Source organism: Mercurialis annua, linkage group LG1-X (assembly GCF_937616625.2).
Source record: "Mercurialis annua linkage group LG1-X, ddMerAnnu1.2, whole genome shotgun sequence".
Taxonomy (NCBI): Eukaryota; Viridiplantae; Streptophyta; class Magnoliopsida; order Malpighiales; family Euphorbiaceae; genus Mercurialis; species Mercurialis annua.
This window is the reverse complement of record NC_065570.1, coordinates 9,714,307-9,735,243: the sequence shown is the minus strand read 5'-3', so window position 1 is coordinate 9,735,243 and position 20,937 is coordinate 9,714,307. Positions and strand designations below refer to the sequence as shown.

General features: G+C 33.7%; 2 protein-coding genes across 2 annotated transcripts; one reads left to right on the top strand and one right to left on the bottom strand.

Annotated features, from left to right (window-relative positions):
* The first annotated feature begins 266 nt into the window (after positions 1–266).
* On the top strand, positions 267–2,255 carry LOC126665791 (aldehyde oxidase GLOX). The gene has a single exon (XM_050358707.2). The coding sequence runs from the start codon at positions 512–514 to the stop codon at positions 2,099–2,101; it is 1,590 nt and encodes a 529-aa protein (XP_050214664.1). The 5' UTR covers positions 267–511; the 3' UTR covers positions 2,102–2,255.
* A 4,957-nt stretch (positions 2,256–7,212) lies between these two features.
* LOC126664586 (protein NRT1/ PTR FAMILY 5.7-like) lies at positions 7,213–16,136 on the bottom strand. Its single transcript, XM_050357050.2, has 5 exons — positions 15,969–16,136; positions 13,679–13,896; positions 12,744–13,288; positions 12,201–12,374; positions 7,213–8,033 (listed from the first exon to the last, which is right to left on the bottom strand). The coding sequence occupies exons 1-5, from the start codon at positions 16,102–16,104 to the stop codon at positions 7,379–7,381; spliced, it is 1,728 nt and encodes a 575-aa protein (XP_050213007.1). The 5' UTR covers positions 16,105–16,136; the 3' UTR covers positions 7,213–7,378.
* Between the last annotated feature and the right edge of the window lie 4,801 nt (positions 16,137–20,937).

Here is a 20,937-nt window from a genome sequence, read left to right as displayed (position 1 = left end):
CATATTTTAAATAAACATACTACACGTGAATATTGAGAGTCGAACCTTCAACCTCATATATATATATATATCATTAGTACTTTGGCTAACCGGGCCATTAAATCAGCGTAACTTGTGTGGAAGAAGAGAGTAATAGATAATGAAAATGTCATCATTACGCCAAAAAACAAGAAAAAAGAAATTGCACTTTGAACTGTAGTCGATCGCTTTCTGCTTACGCAACCCATCTTCTATATTCATTATTTACATATCACACCCAAAACAATATCTCCTACGTGTCATCTCAACGTCTCTAAACGCCGCCACTCGTTTCTTCTTCATCTTCTTCTTCTTTCACTTCACGCCGTTATCACCAGTTCAGTCAAAACTAACGTTCCATTCCACAGTCTCCTCACTCACCACTTCAATGGGCATAAAGTCTCCGTAACGACCAATTTTAATTCCCATTAAATAAATAATTATACTATAACTGAGCTTCTCCACTCCACTCTTCACACTGCTCTCTTTTTCAATGGCTCTTCAATGGCTCCTCCTCTTCAATCTCTTCATCCTCACACGAGCGGAGCTCCCCGGCACGTGGGAGCTTCTAGTTCCAGACGCAGGAATAGCCTCAATGCACACCGCCGTTACTCGCTTCAACACCGTTATCCTTCTCGACCGGACTAACATCGGTCCGTCCCGTAAACTCCTTCCGAAAGGCCGTTGCCGTTACGACTCTAAAGACACTGCTCTGAAACACGACTGTTATGCTCATTCCGTTCTGTTCAATCCTCTCAACAATCAAATCCGGCCGTTGATGATCCTCACCGACACGTGGTGCTCGTCTGGTCAGTTTCTCCCTGATGGGAGTTTGTTGCAAACGGGTGGTAGCATGGATGGGTTTACTAAGATCCGGAAGTTCGACCCGTGTGAGGAAAATGGGTTGTGTGATTGGGTTGAGCTTGAGGATGTGAAGTTAAGTGAGGGGAGATGGTATGCTACTAATCAAATATTACCGGACGGGTCGGTTATTATTGTCGGTGGACGAGGGGCAAATACGGTAGAATATTATCCTCCGAGGGCAAACGGTGTCGTTTCGTTTCCGTTTCTGGCTGAAGTTGAAGATCGTCAGATGGATAATTTGTATCCGTATGTCCATCTTCTCCCTGACGGGCATCTTTTTATTTTTGCCAACAATAAAGCTGTACTGTACGATCATCAATTCAATAAAATTTTGAAAGAGTATCCACCGTTGGATGGAGGCCCGAGGAATTACCCATCAGCTGGATCTTCAGTTATGTTAGCGTTAGATGGGGACTATTCAACGGCTGTGATTGTTATTTGTGGTGGGGCTCAGTTTGGTGCTTTTATACAGAGGAGTACGGATACACCTGCGCACGGTAGCTGCGGGCGGATTGTGGCTACTTCGCCCGACCCGGTTTGGGAAATGGAGAGTATGGCATTCGGGCGGATCATGGGTGATATGGTTATGTTACCCACTGGTGAAGTTTTAATTATAAATGGAGCTCAAGCTGGTACACAGGGATTTGAATTAGCATCAAACCCGTGTTTAAACCCGCTATTGTATAGACCGGATCAACCCCTTGGGTTACGGTTCATGACGTTGAATCCGGGAACCATACCTAGATTATATCATTCAACCGCTAATTTGTTACCAGACGGGCGAGTATTATTAGCCGGAAGTAACCCGCATTTCTTTTACAAGTTCACTTCAGAATTCCCTACTGAATTACGAATCGAAGCGTTTTCGCCCGAATATTTATCGGCGGATCGGGCCAATCTCCGACCCATAATTGAGGAGATTCCGAATACGGTTCGTTACGGAGAGGTTTTTAATGTGTTGATATCGGTTCCTTTGCCGATTGTGGGCATTGTAGAAGTCAACATTGGAAGTGCTCCATTTGCAACACATTCATTTTCACAAGGACAGAGACTGGTTAAATTGGCGGTTACACCCGCCGTGCCGGACGATGCAGCTCGGTATAGAATCGGGTGCACTGCACCTCCTAACGGAACGGTTGCTCCGCCTGGTTATTATATGGTGTTTGCTGTTAATCAAGGCGTGCCGAGTATAGCACGATGGGTTCAGTTAGTCTCTTAGCTTAAAATAATTTTTTTTTTGAGATAAGCTTAAAATAATTGATCATTCAATTTAAATGTAAAATTGGATCGATTTTTTTATACAGTACTTTTTATTTATCTGTTAATAAAAAAGAAAATAGAGCAGCAGCAATTATATTTTCTTGCTGCATTTATATGCATATGTTATTGAAGTGTTATTTGTTTGTCTAGGTTTAAGCCTTTAAGGTGCAGTTTGGCATAGTAGTGATTATAGTTTTTAACTTTTTTATGAATTGTTTTTTAAGTTTAGAATTTTAAAAAGTCACTAGTTGTTAGAAGTTGGAATTTCTAGGATATGATATAATGGTTTACGGGGTGCAGAAAAAATAAACCAAACCCAATAACTGAATTGAACTCATAAATCTAATTTAATTGGATTAGCTTGACACTATAAAATATTAAATCTTTTTGTTAGTTGATTTAAGAAAAAGTTTGTTAAATTTTAGCATAAAGTGAATTAAAGAAATTATTTCGAACTGAAAAAATAAATCAAACTTTTTATATTTTTTAATAATTTTAATTCAATTTTGTTAAATAAAGTAAATTTTCAGATAATTCGATCGAGTTCGAGTCGAATGCACGCATAGTGGTTCTCTTCTCGCTAAGCATATCATATATGGAATAAAAACTCAGTGAGCTTTTTACTTTTGGTAGCTGGACATTCCATAAATATAAAAAAACTTGGGACCGTGTAATGAAGACATTTTATTGGGTATCAAATGCTATCGCTTTTAGCCCTAAAAGATCCCTTTAGGGTCTTTTATTTCTTAATGGTGAGTCACTTTAAAGACATGAAAACAAATTTCAATTATTGATGTCTTATTTACCTAACCAAATTCAATTATTGGTCTAATATTCATTTACACATCGATAATTATTTATTTGGTTATTGATAACTCCGTTTTTATATAGGTTTTTAAGCGAATGAGTATCTGTACAAGAAACGGAATAACCTCAAGGGGTTTCAGAGTTGGTTTGTCTGAAACCGCTCCGATATAAGATATCAATTAATATTTAGTAATTAAAATATATCGTGTTGAGAAAAGATTAAACTTATTTTCTTGATCTATCTGTTATTTATTGATATTTTAGAGTAGTAATTTATAGACATTATAGAGTAGTTGTTCAGTTTCATCATAATATCATAATTAGCATTATTATGCAGTAGTGGAGAATTATCCTAAGTAGTAGGCTAACTTTTCAAGTAGTGGAAAGTGACTTCTTAAATGTAGGTCTAGTTGGCGAATTAATGGAGAATTTATCAACTTCCGATCTCTATTAACTCGTTCGAGGTAGAAGATATTGGTGACGGAAAACCCCCTTATACTACCGAGTTAAAGTCTCGGTGAATGAGCTTTTTACGATCATGCATTTTGAATGAGTTTTGGGTTGTGACAATAAACCTTTGTTATTATTTGCGTCATTTTCGATCTTTTCACCTTTCAAGTTTGATATAGCTTATTTTTGCATCTACTATTTTCCAAGCTTCATATAGCTTAAACTATTGATATTTCTTTAATTTCCAAGTTATATTACTCGGTGAAATGCTTTCACTATGTGAACATCTTTCTTTTAACATTCGAGTTTAATACTTGGTGAATTGCTTTCAATATGTGAAAAATTTTCTTTCTTTTACGTCTGAGGCGAATACTCGTTAAATTGTTTTTACTTCGTTAAAGTTTTTTTTTTTAAATTTTTGAATTTAACACTAGGTGGATTGCTTTCACTATATGAAAGTCTTCTTCTCTTTCGAGTTTTATTACTCGATAAATTAGTTTCACTTTGTGAAAATCTTTCTTTCAATTTCTGAGTTTACACCCAGCAAATTGCTTTCACTTTGGAGAGTCTTCTTTCAACTTTTAAGTTTAATATTCAGCGAATTGCTTTCACTTTGTGAAAGTCTACTTCTCTTTGGATTTTCGAGTTTTATTACTTGGTGAATTGTTTTTACTTTATCAGAACCTTCTTTCAACTTTTGAGTTTAATATACGGCAAATTGCTTTTCTTTGTGAAACTCTTCTTCTCTTTTGAATTTCAAGTTTTATTGCGCGGTGAATTGCTTTTACTTTGTGAAAGTTTTACTCTAACTTTTGAATTTAGTACTTGGAAAATTTCTTTCACTTTGTGAAAGTCTTCTTCTCTTTCGAATTTCGAGTTTTTTTACTGTCTAAATTATAGCTTTCACTCTATGAAAGTTTTCTTCTAACTTTTGAGCTAAATACTCGGCGATTTATGTTCACCTTGTGAAATTCTTCCTCTCTCTTGACTTTTCAGTTCTATTACTCAATACTTTCAGTTTGTAAAAATCTTCTTCCAACATTTGAGTTTAATACTCGGGAAATTGTTTCTACTTTGTGAAAGTCTTCTTCTCTTTTATCTTCAACTTATAACGAAGGTCTTTTAATAGAAATCGGTTGGTTTTTTAAGAAGCTATTTATATCCAATATTTATTATAGGATGCCATGGTAGTCATTCACGATTAGAAGTTGAACCCCCACGACTTCATCGGGTGGCGCTATAAAACCGAGAATGCCATTCAAGTCTGGAATACTCCGTTTAAACACTTACCTGACGGCAAGATGTGGATTGCTTCTCGGGAGATTCCCTTCATTCCAGATGTTAACAGGATGAGAACGAAGAGACGACCGATAAACAGACGGATCAGGAACGACATGGACCAGACCTATAGGGAGGACAATAGCCCCAGGGGCCACCACCTCTTCGCAGCCCCAGGGGCCACCGGCTTCCTCTTTTTCAGTACCTCTTGCTTCTATGTCTTATGTCGACCCGTCGTTTGGGCAGACCGCTTACACGACTCCGTTGGCCACGCCACAGGACCCTCTAGACACACCGGTACGTTTCAATTTCAATTTTTTTTATTATAACATCAATAACCCTAATTGCATAATTTGTTTTGTTTTTGCAAGTCGACTATCAGGGGAATACCGAGGAGTTCATTCGGCGGTATACCAAGTATACGCAGCACCTCTTCGCAACCCCAGGGGCCACCAGCTTCCTCTTTTTCAGTGCCGCCTCCTTCTATGCCTTATGTTGACCCGTGCTTTGGGGAGACCGCTTACACGACTCCGCTGGCCACGCCGCAGGACCCTCTGGCCACACCGGTACGTTTGAATTTGAATTTACATTTTTTGAGTTATAACATTAATAACCGTAATTACATAATTTGTTTTGTTTTTCCGGGTCGATTATCAGGGGAATACCGAGAACTTCATTCGGCGGTATACCAGGTATACACATCACTACGACAGCACCTCTTTGCTGCCCGAGGCGCCACCATTTTCGTCTTATTCAGTACCGCCAGACTTCTCCCATTATCGTGATTCCGCTTTTACCCCGATTCAGCCACCACCGCCGACGTAGACACATCGAGCTCAGCAGTACAGAGGACTATTTGAAGACAAGTGGTCCTATCCGCAAACGCCTGGAGTAGGTAGTTTTAGCCAGCTTCTTGAGGGCTACATTTCACAGCCGGCTTCCTCCTCTCCCCGCCCGACTCAGAGCCCATAACAAATGCATTTTTCGCTCACTGATGAGTGGGTGAACAATTTGCAGGCTGCCACACATCCATTCAGTGAACTTGCTAACATGACGCCTCCTTCATTTTTCCTGGGGTTAGAGAACCCCTCCTCACAGGCTCCTGATGACGAGAATGACGATGTGGACAGTACAAGTAGTAGCGACCCCAGCTCTGGTCCAGATCTCAGATCTTATCGGCCATTGACTCATAGCCAGATGAGTCGGCGTCAGAACAGGGGTCGAAACCTGAGGACACACTTACGGACCCCAGATAGAACAAACATTTAATTGTGTTTTATAGCTTTTTTTATTGTTGTACACATATTTTTGATTATTTGATTTATTTTAATTGTTGTGTATGGTTTTTTTATAATTATGTACGAAACCCTATTGATTTATTATTATCTGATTTTTGAAAAATTCCTAACGGCAAAAACGTTTAGAAAAGTTTTTTAAACGCTTAAAAACGGTAAAAACACTTGATAACAATCAAAATCATAAACCCTAAATTTGTTATTCTATTTTTTAGAAGTATAGCATAGTAATGTCGTGTTTTTTTACTAAAAGCGTGAATTAGTAATTTTTTAGTTATAATCAATTAATCGAAAACTACATTTTTAGGCAATTTTAACTATTAAAATCATTTAATTAAAATAGATCTAACTCAAAACAAATTGGACATTTATATAATCCGCAACATCGTTTACGACTTTCATTTTCACTCGAACTTTATTCGACATCTCTAAGATCTTCATAACTAACGTCAAACTTAACTTCTTAAACTTTCATATTTAAATCAGGTTTTTTTCTACCATCTTTAAGCAATTAAAACTCTTACTTAAATTGGTTCAAACACTAATTACAAATTTGAAAGGTCACCTACAATATTTTTTTAATTTTTTTTAAAAATAACGCTCGGAAGTGTCCGAAACTAACCTGAAAATAGTTAACTTAAATAATAATTTATTGCGTAAATAGGGGTTTTTAAAAAAAAAACTGATTGGGCAACTATTACCCAATCATTGTCTGCCCCAAATGATTAGGGAGAGAGTAAATTACTCTCTCCCCAATCATTGGGGCAGATCCCCAATCATTGAGGATCAGGGACCAGCCCGCTACATGAGATAGCGGGCTGGTGCTAATTTGGGTGATTAAGCTAATCACCCAGATTAGCTACCAGCCCGCTATCTTATATGGCGGGCTGGTATGCAGCCCGCCATCTCATATAGCGGGCTGTATGGGCCCAGGAACAAATACGGAATTATTTTTAAAAACCAGCCCGCCATCTCATATAGCGGGCTGTATGGGCCCAGGAACAAATACGGAATTATTTTTAAAAGAGTCTCAAATCTGGAATTATTTAGTAAAAGGAGGCATAAAAATGTCAAAAATCCAGCAAGCCGGTAACCGTTTGATAAAAAATAATATTAATAGTGATATAACTTTTCACATGTCTATAAATTGTTTGAAAAATTTATAGTTCAATATATAATTATTTTATAGTTTTTAATAATTCACTAACTGTTTTATTAAAAAAAATTAAGATTCCGTAGCTGCAAAAATATGTAACGCTCTTGTTATGAATGTTGTTGATAATACAACTTGTTGTTACAAACTGCACTTGACTTCCAATTAGAAAACAATCTACACAAATATCTGCTATAAATTAATATTCAAGTAATAACATGAATGTTGATTATAATCAAATTTCATAGGTATTTCAAGCAACTGATTCATTGCCCTGCACATTTTTATACGGATATCGCCGAGCCAAGAACACATACACAATCAAACTCGCGCCAGTCATAACCGCCAAAAGCCCGTAAAATAAGTCTAAACGACTACTATTTAAATCCTTACCAAACCAACTCTTCCCATATTTTTCACTAACGCCGTCAACAACCGTTATCAGAATACTACTAAGGAAGTTTCCAGCTCCAATCACACTAAGGTAAAATGCAATACCTAAACTCCTCATTGAATCAGGAACTTGACCATAAAAAAATTCCTGCAATCCCACCAACGCGAACCCGTCTCCTATACCAACTATCAGATACTGTGGAGCTAACCAAAACACGCTCATCGAAAACGAGCCATTTAAGGGTTTGTTATTGACAAAATTCAGTCGCTTGTTCTCGACCAAAGTTGCGATGATCATAGAAATAATGCAAAAGCCTATGCCAATGCCGATTCTTTGAAGTATTGTTATGCCTCGTTCGTTTCCTCTCGCCTTTCTTAACATCGGTATTAGGAGTTTCTCGTACGTGGCTACGGAGATTATCGTTCCGATGGCACTGAGCGCATATACCGAAGCTGAAGGAATCATAAAATTGTTCCCGATATTTCTGTTCAACATTGTGGCTTGTTTGATGAAGCACTACCACATAAGTCACTTTCAGCAACACTAGCATAGCAACACTTTCAATACTGTTGCAATAGTATATATAAGGCAACAAAAATGTTACAGTTAAAAACCGTTGCAACGAAATTAACAAAATTCAAAAATTTACAACATCAGGCAGCAGATATGAAAAACTGTTGCATTAGCTTAAGAAACTGCAACAGTTTGCTTGAATCTAGCAACACTTTTAAAATGTTGTCTTTTATTGCCTCAAACCAAATTATATTTTTAACAATATTATAAGTCCTTTTCACCAAAAAAAAAAAAAAAATTATAAGTCCTAATAAACAATAAACTACTCAATATTACAATAAAATTTTAAAAACAATAAATAACTTAGATTGAAGGCCCCAGGAGACTTCAATCAAGATAAAATAAATATAATAAATCAAAATACAGAAACATTTATACCAATGGACTTATAATATAGTTATGTAAATATCGGAAATTGGTACAAATCAAAATACACAAACATTTTTCTCAAAAAAAAAAAAATACACAAACATTTTATTGATAAGAATTTAAGATTTGTTATGTAAATACCAATGGATTTTTTGATAAGAATTTGATAAAAGTAATTGAAGGCCTCGAATACCAGAGATTGGTGCAAAACTAATCACACGGTAATTAGCTTAAATTGAAGGCCTCTGAAGCCCATCACTTTATCAAGTTTGAGAATAAGCTAATTACTGTTATGTTTTTCAATTTCATTTTCAGAGCTCTGAAAGTTTCTCTCAAATTTAATTTTCATAATCTCTCTTCTCCATCGATTAAAGGTAATCGCCATCTCTCTTCACCTTGATTATTTTCAATTTCTTTTTCATTTCTCTCATTTTCGTTGCTCTCTTCGCGTTTTTGTATTTATATTAGGGTTTACTGCCATCTCTTCAATTTCTAGGGTTTACTGAAAATTTGAAGGTGTCTTCGATGTCTTCACATGCTAAGTAAGTATAATTGCAATTATATTTTGTATATATGTTAGAATTTATTGTTTGTTCTGTTTGTAAAATGTTAGGTTTTATTTTTGTGTTGATCTTGTTTATATTTTGCATATATGTTAGGGCTGATTATCACCTAATTGTATTTTGTTTATCTTCATTATCACCTCATTGTGTTTTGTTTCTCACTTGTGTACTTTAAAAAATGTTAATCAGGTGTCGCTTTTTCTTGGAACTGTACCTATATGTTTTCTGCTTGGATTTACCCCGAGTTCTTGGAGTATAACAAAAATGTTGTTGCTTCTAAGGCGTAAGTTTTACATTATCACATGTTTTTTCATTGTTAATTGAATTATTAGGTTATGCTGCTTATTTTTGTTTTGTTTTGATTAATCTGGTAGTAGGCATTCTGATATTGGTTTAACTAAATTGGGAAACAACACCGTTAAGCCAGCTAATGATGATAGAGCTCTTTTACTTGAAGCTGGTGCTACAACAGCTTCTTCTCCTAAAGCTACTACTAGGACTAGTTTACCCGTCTCTTCTCTTTTTTTAGGTATGCTATTCACTTTTAATTTTTGCTTCAGTTTACGGTAAATTACATGCGATTTTATGTGATATCAGGTTTCTTATAATGGATGAGCAATTCTTGATTGATTATCACTCGACACTTAGAGCTATGTAAATATATGTAATGTAATTATTTAATGAGGTGCTCCTCTACTACAAAAATTAGTTTAGAATTACTTCTGTTTATTTACAGGAGGCCAGATTATTGTCTCGGACCTCATTTACGTTAAATGCTTTCTTATGGTTGTATACGACTTGAGATTGGAGTGCAAAGCACATATGAGGATGTTATAATAGAGGGCATACAGTGGCTGCTGTCGCTGATTGTTTTTGCTTGGCCAAAGATGCTGGTTTTAAGGTGTGTTGGTGTGCTATATATGTTTAAAAACTCATTAGTGAAAATGGGAAATGAATGTTGACCTGCTTATTATGGTCATAAGTGTAATTAGTTAATATTTTTGCCCATTGCTTCTGGTAGAGTCCCCACTCGTGTTGTACGAAATCTCTTTTCTTTCTTTTTGCAATTCTATTTACTTAAATTGGAATTTTTGCTCTTCAGATGAGGAAATTGCTGTGTTGGGTGCTATTCACTCACTGTTTGAAGGTTCAATGTCTACCTTTGTGTTCCTTTGGACACCTACTTTGAGCTTGAGCTTACATGATGAGGAAATTCCTCATGGTATTATATTTGCAACATTTATGATGGCGTCAATGTTGGGAAGCTCCTTTGCACCACGGTTGATGGCTCAGTCTTCAACTCGGGTGGAAAGCAACAAATGCATATGATGGTGGTGACACAAGAGGTGAGCTGAAACTAGCCTTTTTGTGCATTTTTAAAGTTTATCAACCCTGTTAATTAGCAAAATGATGCTAAATTAGCTACTTTCTATTTCTATCAGTATGGTACTGAAACTGTCTTCTCGGTATCTACACAAATGACCAAATTTCCAGCAGCCATGGCTTCTTTTTAGATTAAAGGTTCATTGTATAGTGATCGTACATGTATATAGACACTGCAGAACTGAAATCTTAATTATGGTGTTTAATTGCTGAGATTGGTTATCTTTCTATGCTACTATGTTCTGTTTATAGTGTGCGTTTGAGTCAACTGTAAATTACTATGCATAAAGACCATATAGTTTCTTTGATATCTTACTGAACTGGTGATCTCAGAAGCATTCTAAACGTTGCTATGTTTGCAAGTCAGGAAAAACCTGCTACCAATTTCTAAAGGTTAGATGCTTGTTTATCATAAGCTCAGTTTTTAATGTACTTGTTATCCATTGCCACATTAAAAGAGATTTTTGTCCTTGTTCACTTTATTCAGGAGAGAGGTGTCTCAGATGCCAATTTCTCCTCCAGCATATACCTTGCTTACTTGATATATGCACCCCTCTATATTGCTGGGTCAATTACAAGCTTCAATGCCTATGCCCCGCAGGTTTGTGGTTTTTATGTGCATTATGATTTTGTGGCTAAAGTTTGTTCTGCAATAATTTATATTAGAACATAGGATCAAATTTATTTATTTGATTAGATTTGAGATAGGAAACTAAATGCAATTTTCTGGTTAGTCTTCTGGAGTTGAAATTGCGGTTATATCTAGTGTTGACCATTGATTTCCTTAGTTTTACTGCCAAATATGTCAAGTCATTTGTGCTACATATATGGAAATTTATCAAACTTCTACTTCTTGCAGTTAGAAAGGCCTCAGAAGAATTACAAAGTACAAAATATTACTTGGTATGGGCTACGTTGGATGTTTAGCTATTTTTTGATGGAACTTTTGACCCATCTTTTTCATTTTTGCCCCTCCTAATTTGGTATTTTATTTTTTTTTATCTTAATTGTGATTTTTTGCATATTCTGAATATATTTGTTTATGTGATTTGTAGGATTTCATGAAGATATTTGAGGAAACTGATTTCGCAACAGAAAAGGCGCTCAATGTTTAGTAGTAGAATCGTTATTTTTGATGAATATTTTGGTGAACATTTTCTATTTGTGATGTAATGGAGAATAGAAAATTTTCCGATTTTGAATTTTATGAATATTTTCCGTTTTCTAATATTGGTGAATATTTTATGTTGATCCCATTTTGGTGAATGTTTTTTTGTTTCTAATTTAGCGAATAATTTTAGTTTCCGCTTTTAATTTATGTTCCTCAAATATAAACTGTTGCGTTTTCTACATAAACCGTTGTTTAAAGTGTTGCCTAAAGTACTATTCAAATCGTTGCCTTACAAAAACAAATGTTGCCTAAAGTACTATCCAAATTGTTGCCTTATAAAAATAAATGTTGCCTAAAGTACTATACAAATCGTTGCCTTATAAAAATAAATGTTGCCTAAAGTACTATATAAATCGTTGCCTTATAAAAACAAATGTTGCCTAAAATGCATTATAAAATTATTGCAATAGATGTTTAAAACCGTTGCCTTTGTTATTAATTGCAGCAATTTTATTTCTGTTACAACTGTATAAAACAACTGTTGCAATAGCTAAAAACACCTATTGCAGCGGCCGCAAATGTAGCCGATTGAAAAGCGTTACAGTAGACCTAAGGCAACAGTTTTTGTACATACAGCAACACTTGTCCGGTGTTGCTGAAAGTGACTTATGTGGTAGTGAAGAATGTTGATGTTTGCGCAACGCAAATCCCGAATGGTAGAGTTGATAGCCATATAGGGATCATATTAAGAAGAAGCTTTAATTCTTCAACCTGAGTTACAGTTGCAAGTCTCCATGGAGTTGTCTTCCCAGAAGAATTTTCTGTATTTTCAATAATAGCCGCTTTGTCAAGAAACCTGCAATTAGTTACAATGGAGAGGAATTTCAATACAATTCAAATAAAGTTCCACCCAAACCCGCATAAATTTAATAGAGGTTTAATGGTTAAAAAAAACGAATATTTCGATCTTTTTATAAATTTTACTAATTTTTTTAAAAATTACAAAACTATCTCAATTAGATAAATTCGCTAGAAATCTATCAAAAATTGCCGATTGAGATGACACGTGTTTCGGATAAATCATAATTTTTTTTATGCCAATTTGGCATATTCCATGTAGACTTAGTTAAATCGATTTTGTAAAATTAAATAATCTCAGCGAATTGGTCAAATAAGATAAATTTATAATTTTTGAAAAGCTAGCTTGCGACCTTATGTTACTTACATAAGCTTCTTGGTGTGGCAAAGAAGCCTCCCTCCTACCATAGAAGAATTTGGCAGTTCATGTAATTGATCTGAATTCAAAGGACAATGCAGATTCCGTTTTCTTATGGCAGCTACAAGAACCTGCAACATCGGGGTGAAGGGGCTTCCTGAAGTTGCTCGATATCGATAAAATGGTCGTCCGATAAGGAAGATAGCAAGCGAAATGGCCATAACAAGTGTAAGAACAGAATCCGCAACTCCCCAATTGACATGATCTTGAATGTAAACAATAACTGTCACACCAAGGAGAAGTCCACAGCAAAGTCCAAGATTCCACCAGTTAAAGAATGTCATCTTTTTCTTTCGTTCTTCGCAGTGATTATCATCGAATTGATCGGCTCCGAAACTCTCGAGAGAAGGTTTATGCCCTCCGGTTCCGGCGGAGATCAAATAAATTGCAAGGAAGAAGACCACTTCATGTATCTTGCTGGCTTTGTCACATTGAGTTTCATTACAAGCCTTTAGAGTTGGAACGAATTGGGACATTGTTAAGAGAATCAAAGCCTATTTGATCACATCAAGGAAACAAAAGAGATACTCTGTAAGAAAAAACAAATAGTTTATCGAATTTAGTTTTTGAGAAAATTACACTAAGGTTCCTGAGGTATAACATAATTAACAGTTTAGTATTCTTTATTTCAAAAGTTTATTTAATGGTCTTTCAGTTTTAATTCTGTTAACTATTAGGTCCTTCCGTTAATTTCGACACTTATTTTTAAATAATTTGGTACCTCAAATTAATAGAAGGATTTCTTAGTTAACGGAATTAAAACTGAGAAACCATTAAGTAGATCTTTGAAACAAGTGATATTAAACTGTTAATTATAATATACCTCAGAGGCCTCTAAATAATTTGTTCTTATTTTTTTAATTTATATTGAAAAAGATGATTACCAGAAGATAGATAATAGAGGAAAGTAGAACAGTGATGAATCGGCCCAAGTAAGCATCGGCAAGAAAGCCTCCAAGAAGAGGCATAGAAGTGGTGAGACCACTCCAATAGTTGACATTTTTTGCAGCGGTTTTAACATCTTGATGAATCACTTTTGTGAGGTAAATGATTAAGCTTGTTGCAATTCCGAAGTAACTTAACCTCTCACTGAACTCGATCGCTGCATGCCACAAACATCCAAAACCATCTCGTCAATTTTAGGGGCCGTTTTGTTCGACAAAAAAAGGGAAAATGATATGAGAATGGAAATAATTTCCATTTTTGTGTTTATTTTATCAAATTATACCAGAGAATGAAAATATAATTACTCTTTCAATGAAATCACCTATTACCTCTTATCCCATGGAAAGGAACTTTTAAAAATGGGAATCAAAATTTAATAAATTTTTTTAATAATAAATAATAAATATATAATTATTAAAAAAATATTTTAAAATATTTATTTTAAAAAAATACTCAAAATAACAAAAAAATTAATATTTTTTTAAAAATAATTTTTTAATTTTTTTAAAATAATTTTTTGAATATTTTAAAAATATTTATAAAATAAATATTTTTAAAAAAATTTATATAAAAAATATTTTAAAAAAATAAAAAATATTTGTAATAAATAATAAATAATTTTTTTAAGACCAAATGTCATAAAAAGACAAAATCTTTCATAAAAGTTTCACAAAAGTCCTGACCTTTCAATTTGTCGATTTTGGCCAAAAACAAATTATTTGGTTTCAATTGTGGCCAACTCTCAATTTGATTTCAATTTGCCTATGTGACGCATATGTGGCGCCTATGTGACATGCCAAATATTGAAAGGTCAGGATTTTTGTGAAACCAAATAATTCATTTATGGCCAAAATCGACAAAATTGAAAGGTCAGGACTTTTGTGAAACCAAATAATCAGTTTTTGGCCAAAATCGACAAAATTGAAAGTTCAGGATTTTTGTGAAACTATTGTGAAAGGTTTGGCCTTTTTTACAACATTTGACCTTTTTTTAATTACACTTTACCTATTCCAATTCATACACTAATTTTGAACCCAAAAAAAATAAAAACAATCATTCACATTCCCATTCCTTCTCATTCCGATTCCCAATCCGATTCCGATTTCCAACCTTAAACCAGACGGCTCTTAGTGGGTTTACAATTGCAATATGCATTTTAAAATTTAACAAAATTAATTAGCAATTTTTATTGTTTAGCAAATCGGGACATCAAATTATTATTCGTTAAAAATATGTTGATGTAACTGTCGAAATAGTATATATTATGGTCCACTTCAGCGTTGTCCATTGAAACATGGCTCGTTGTTTTAATATACCAAACTATAAAAAATTAATGATCGATATTTTCAAATTTTCAAATTTATATTATATTTAATTAAAATTCGTAATTTAATTTGTATTTTACTTTTTTTTTGTACATGCAAACCATGAACATGTACATGAAATATATTCAGAGTCTATTCTAGGGTCCACTAATTTGGGAAAATTATAGAAAAAAATAAAAAAGGGCCAAAAGTTTCTAAATATGTCCTTTCAAAAAAGTTTTCATTCAGTTCTAAAACATATTCACTCAACACCTAAACGTTTTCGATTTATATGCTCTATATCAAAAATTTATTATAAATGTATCAAAAATGTACTGTCAATATATCTTTGATGTATTAAATATGTATCTATAATATATATTTTTATAGTTAAAAATAAATATGTAAAACGTGAAAAGATTTTCATCTTTTACGTAAAATTGATTTCTTTTTTTTACTTAGAGCATATTATTTAGTGCTTTTTAGATAGTTTTGAGGTTAATCCTACGATTTTGTTGCGGTTACAAGACTATTAGTCCTTTATATAATGATTAACATCATTTTATTTATTTCATTTTAATAACTAAACTCTTATTTTTATACCAGTGGAGGTTAAATATTAAAATTCAAGTTGAAAATTATTTGTGTAGCAATAGAAATTTGTGTGTTTATCCGACATATCCATTGTCACATAAGTAATTTTCGGTCCAAATTATTATGTTAACCTTCCATCAACGTAAACATAAAAGTTCAATTATCAAAATATAACAAAAAAAGCGATGATAACTGTTTTATAAAAAATATATAGCTTTGTAACCGTAAAGTTTCAACCCGATAAGATTATTTTAAGTAATTTTGCAAAATGTGCATGACTAGAAATTGGGTTACCATTGTTAATCTGATGAAACGAGTAGCAAGTGCTTACCGATGATAAATAAGGATGCTTTCCAAGCACCGGTGCGATCCCGGAGAGGAACTCGTCCTTTATGATCTAAAGAAGAATCAAAAACCCATATTTCTTCATCATCTTCTCTTGTTTTAGCTCTCTTTTCCACTTCCATTTTTGACTACCAAAGCTTATTAACAAGTTTGTTAATTTTGCTGCAAGAGATAGAAATTGCAGCTTCCTTTTGTACTAAATAATTAGGATTCTAAAGTCTATTTTGAGGTTCTTTCAAGTTTGTCCATTCTCCACTGAACTAATATTGTCATTTTCGGATATTGATATGATGGGAATGGCATCCATCCCAAAAGAATTTGCCATTGTTACTAAATGGTACTAAAATCACTATCTTATAATTTTCCGGTTAAATTCATCTGTAGATTTCTGTACTATACTACAGTGAACTCTCTAATAATTAAAATTTAATAAATTAATAAATTAATAATTCTAATAATTAATAGAAAATTGAAGGAACCAACTTCGTTCCACATCGCATAATTAATAATTCTATTATTTAATAATTAATAAAATTTAAAATATATCCTATACGAATATTAATTATCAGAGAGATTTTTTTAAAGAAATATATATATATATATATATATATATATATATAAATAATAGATTAATTTAAGTTATATGTGGGACATAAAAGTGTTATTTAACATTTAACTTAATTATTTACTAAAATAAAAAACTTCTCATATGCTAAGTACAAAAAAATATTAGAAGTTATTTTATTTTATGAATACAACTTCTTTATAGTTATTTTTTGGTTTAATATCAAGTTCATATTTTTCGAACTGAATACAAAGTTATTTCTTTTGTATAGAATGACTGTTAAATGTATTTAGTTGGCTTTTTTACAATATAATATTAATATTAGGTCTACGAAAGCAACTGCTTCAAAATAATTTTTTCCATACAAATTCAATAAATTAATAATTCTAATAATTAATAAATTTTTGATCCACCATATATATTAATTATCAGAGAGTCGATTGTATTTTTACTACAGAAATGTTTTTGTATTATTTTTTATTTTCTCAATTCCTCTATTTATTCAATTTTCGATTTTTATACCATTTTTTGTTATTTTCCGGTTCTTCTACTTATAAATTATTATTTTTCCAGTAATACAAAAATGCATAATGATAAAAAAATTAAATAAGTAGAGAAAGTCAAAGAATTAAAATATATTTATATAACAAAAATGGTATATTGCACGAGTCTATGAGTTTTGCTATTTTTGTTTCCTTTTATTTCTAGGCTCTTGCTAATGTACCACTGAATTATATATACTAGTGGTCTATAACATGTCATTTACCATTAGTAAAAGATAGTCCTATTTATTTTATTTATTTTTAGATGATTCACTTTATAATTAATTTTTTTTCTTCTTCAAATCATATAATTTTTCTTTAAATTTTTTTTCTGTATTTTTTATTTTATTAAAAATAAAATTAAAACAAAAAGTTAAATATACGTTCCATATTAATATTCTAAACACTTTAAAAATCATATTTTAATATTATAATTTATTCTATAATTTTTTATATTCTCAATTCAAATTGCAAATCTTTTTTAAGAATATTGATAAATCACCGAAACACCAGCGGCTTCGAGTTACATGAAAGACCTGGCAACACAGAAGAACAGAGGTCAAATTGAACGCCGGCGAGGTTCACCGGCTGTTTGCTCCGACCTCAAGTCAGTTTAGTGAGAGAAAGCAAAGAGAAGAGGAAGAGTGTAAAATATTATGAATAGAAGAAGTACCTTTATGGTTACACATAAGTTGGTTTATATAGATCCACTCATGTAACTTTTTGAGATTCTCTTTTCTTAGTCTCCACTTTCTATTAGTTGAGGTGGCACATTCGATTGTGCCTCGAATTGTGTGTCAGATGCGTGCCATGTGGGATACCTTCTTGTGTGTCAGGGATTTTTCTATGCTCCCAAAATTTGTTAGACACGCCTACTTCCCGAGTTACGAGGCATCACGAGATATTAGCTATATGCTTTATCTCGGTTACCCTATTGAGGGTGTGTCATTACTATTCGGTATCTCGGATGAACTGATAAGTACCTATCGAGATACTAGCTATATGCTTTAACTCGGTATATCTGTTTAGAGTATACTAGTTATTGTTTTACATAGTGACATTATTAAGTCGGTAAGGTTACTTCGCCCTTATGATGTGTTACCACTACGTTATCACTAGTCCCTCCCTTCAGTATGTCAGATATTTTTGTTCGAATTGTCTGTTGTAGATAAGCATGGATTAGTTTGGTTCGGTACTACCATATGACTCTGTTGTTAGCTTTCAATGATCATGTTCCTCGAGTACATTAGGTAACATTAACGAGTCACCTAAATGGGTCTCGTCTTAGAAAGTTTTGCCCGAGCTGTCAAGTGGTGGAGTGTCCTTTAGGTTTAGGCAGTATTTTCTCATTAGCTTTCATCATTGCTTCTGGCACGTGTCTACTTATTTCTTTTTAATGCTTCAATCAATAAGACATTTGAGGTAACCGAGAAAGAAAAAATTAAATTCGTGACCTTTTAATTTTCCCTCCCTTTTCAGTTATACCACTTCTTCTTCTTCATTCAATTTCACTTCTAATTTTCTTCGAATTATTCTCTGGAATCTTTTTACTCTCTTTCTATAATTTACTGTTCTTTGCAAAGGATCTCATTCACTTCCAATCCTCAAAGCAAATCCATTTTTCCTCCTTCAATTTCTCAAGACAAGTAAGTTTATCGCAACATTTGCTATTTTTACCTTTTTGACTCTGAATCTCGTCTTTTTTGGGCTTTTTTCTTATTTTTCATATGTATTGATAATTCAGTATGAGCAAAGCCTCCTCTAAAATAATGTCCAATTGTAGCAAAATGGAATGGAACAGCCCCACATGTCCAAGAGAATTCCAATCCTGGACTAAAATAATCTTTATCCGGGAATAGTTCATCTCTCATCCCGGATCAACATCACTAAGGGGAATGTCGGGCCTAAGACATAAGGAACATTACTTGCAAAACAAAGGGAGTCTACGTTAGGTAAGGGGACCACTAAAGGTCCTCTAAAAAAGAGAACATATACGTACTACACCAACCACACTCCGAACACCAAGATAACTGAAAAGTCCAACTCCATCTACAAAATAAAAGGACATCTTGCTATTGGAAACACAAGTGAAGAAGAACAAGCACACTATAAAAACAACTATATTTTTAAACTCTAAGGTACTCCTTTTTGATCTCACATCTTTCTCTTCTTACTTTACTCTTCTTTTTCACCAAATACTTACTTGAGTGTTAGAGCGAGCGCCCGAAAAACCTATTTCAGCCTTTTTTCATATCGTGTTCTCACGTCCATGAGGTTTAGCAGATCATTCCCATGTTTTTAGTGATTTATCACTTGGTGCCGTCTGTGAGAATCTTATTTCTTTGTTGATTAAAAAACATCCATCTCTAACAAGAACTTTAAGTTGATGGAAAAAGTTAGAAGGAAAACTCTTCAGAACTTATCAAGATCTGAAAACCACATTAATAAAAAGATTTTGTTGGAAATTATAAACGGAGAAACTTGAAGGCCATAATCTTTCATCGAAAATATATTAAATATGGAAAAGCTCTGTTTGGGCAACTATGGAATGAAAAGAAGGAAAAGAAAACAGAAATATTATACTGACTTAGCAAGTAAGGATATCATATAATTTTTAATTTTTGCAATAAGGGAGAAAAAGAACTACAACACCAGGATGCCCTGATAATATTAGCAATTGTGGAGAACGTGTGGGTGAAAAAGATATTAGTTGATCAAGGAAACTCGGTAAACTTTATATCCTGAAAGGTTTACCTCAAGATTGATAGAACACTAAAGAAACTACAATCAGAATGTAACCCAATTTCAGCAATCATGGGTGAACAAGTTTACCGTCGAAGAAAGGTGGAACTAACGCTGGAAATAGGAGAGGAACGGAGATTACTAGGAGATCCAATCAGAACCAACACAGAAGGTAAATCTGATTTTCAATGTTATCAATAAGGATGTACCCTACAATGTCATTATGGATAGACCAATTCTAAATGAAATAGGAGACGTAGCATGTATAATATTCTAATTATGAAAATACCAACTGAGGTAGATCAATTAGTAATTATGGGAAGCAGGAAAGAGGTCATATCTTTCTATTTGGCCTCAATTGGAAAATTGACAGAAACCTTCATGGTGGAATCGCCTGAATTCATGGAACTAGAGGAATCTGATGCAAAATATGTCCCCCACGGAGAACTTAAATTTGTGATCCTAGGGGAGAATGGCCTTAAAACTGTAAAGTTATGGGCATGAATACATGCGAATTGATAGGAGTATTTTACTCCTATATTTAGGGTCGATTTTACTCGGTTTTCATCATGTGTAGTATTGTTTTTATACATTATTTGGCGTTTTTACGTTTAATAGTGTTTGTTAGTGTTTCAGTGGAAATTAGGTGAAAAACGACTATTTGGGGCAAATTTATGGTGGATTGCGTGTACGAGTAAAAAGCGTAGCTTGCGGACGAAGGAATTGAACTTCACGAACGAGATTAAGGAAAAAAGGGGATGTTCCCGTTCGAAACAAAGGTTTCACGAACGGGAACCATGCAGAATGAGCATGAGTCCCGAACGAGAAGGCCTTGTTCCGTTCGGGACTCAAGAAGAAATCACATCTCAAAACTTTCGGATTCAAGTTTTTTCGAACGTGAAAGAGGCTTCCGTTCGGGAAAGAAGAAAATTGGGCATGTCACGAACGGAACTATGGTTTCCCGAACGGGAAAGAAGAGAATTACACGTGCAGCAGACTTTGAATTGGACTGAGATTCCTCCTCAAATTACAATTACAATTCCTATTACAAATTGATTTGTAATACGAATTAGAAGACTCCGGAACTTCTCCTACTATATAAAGAC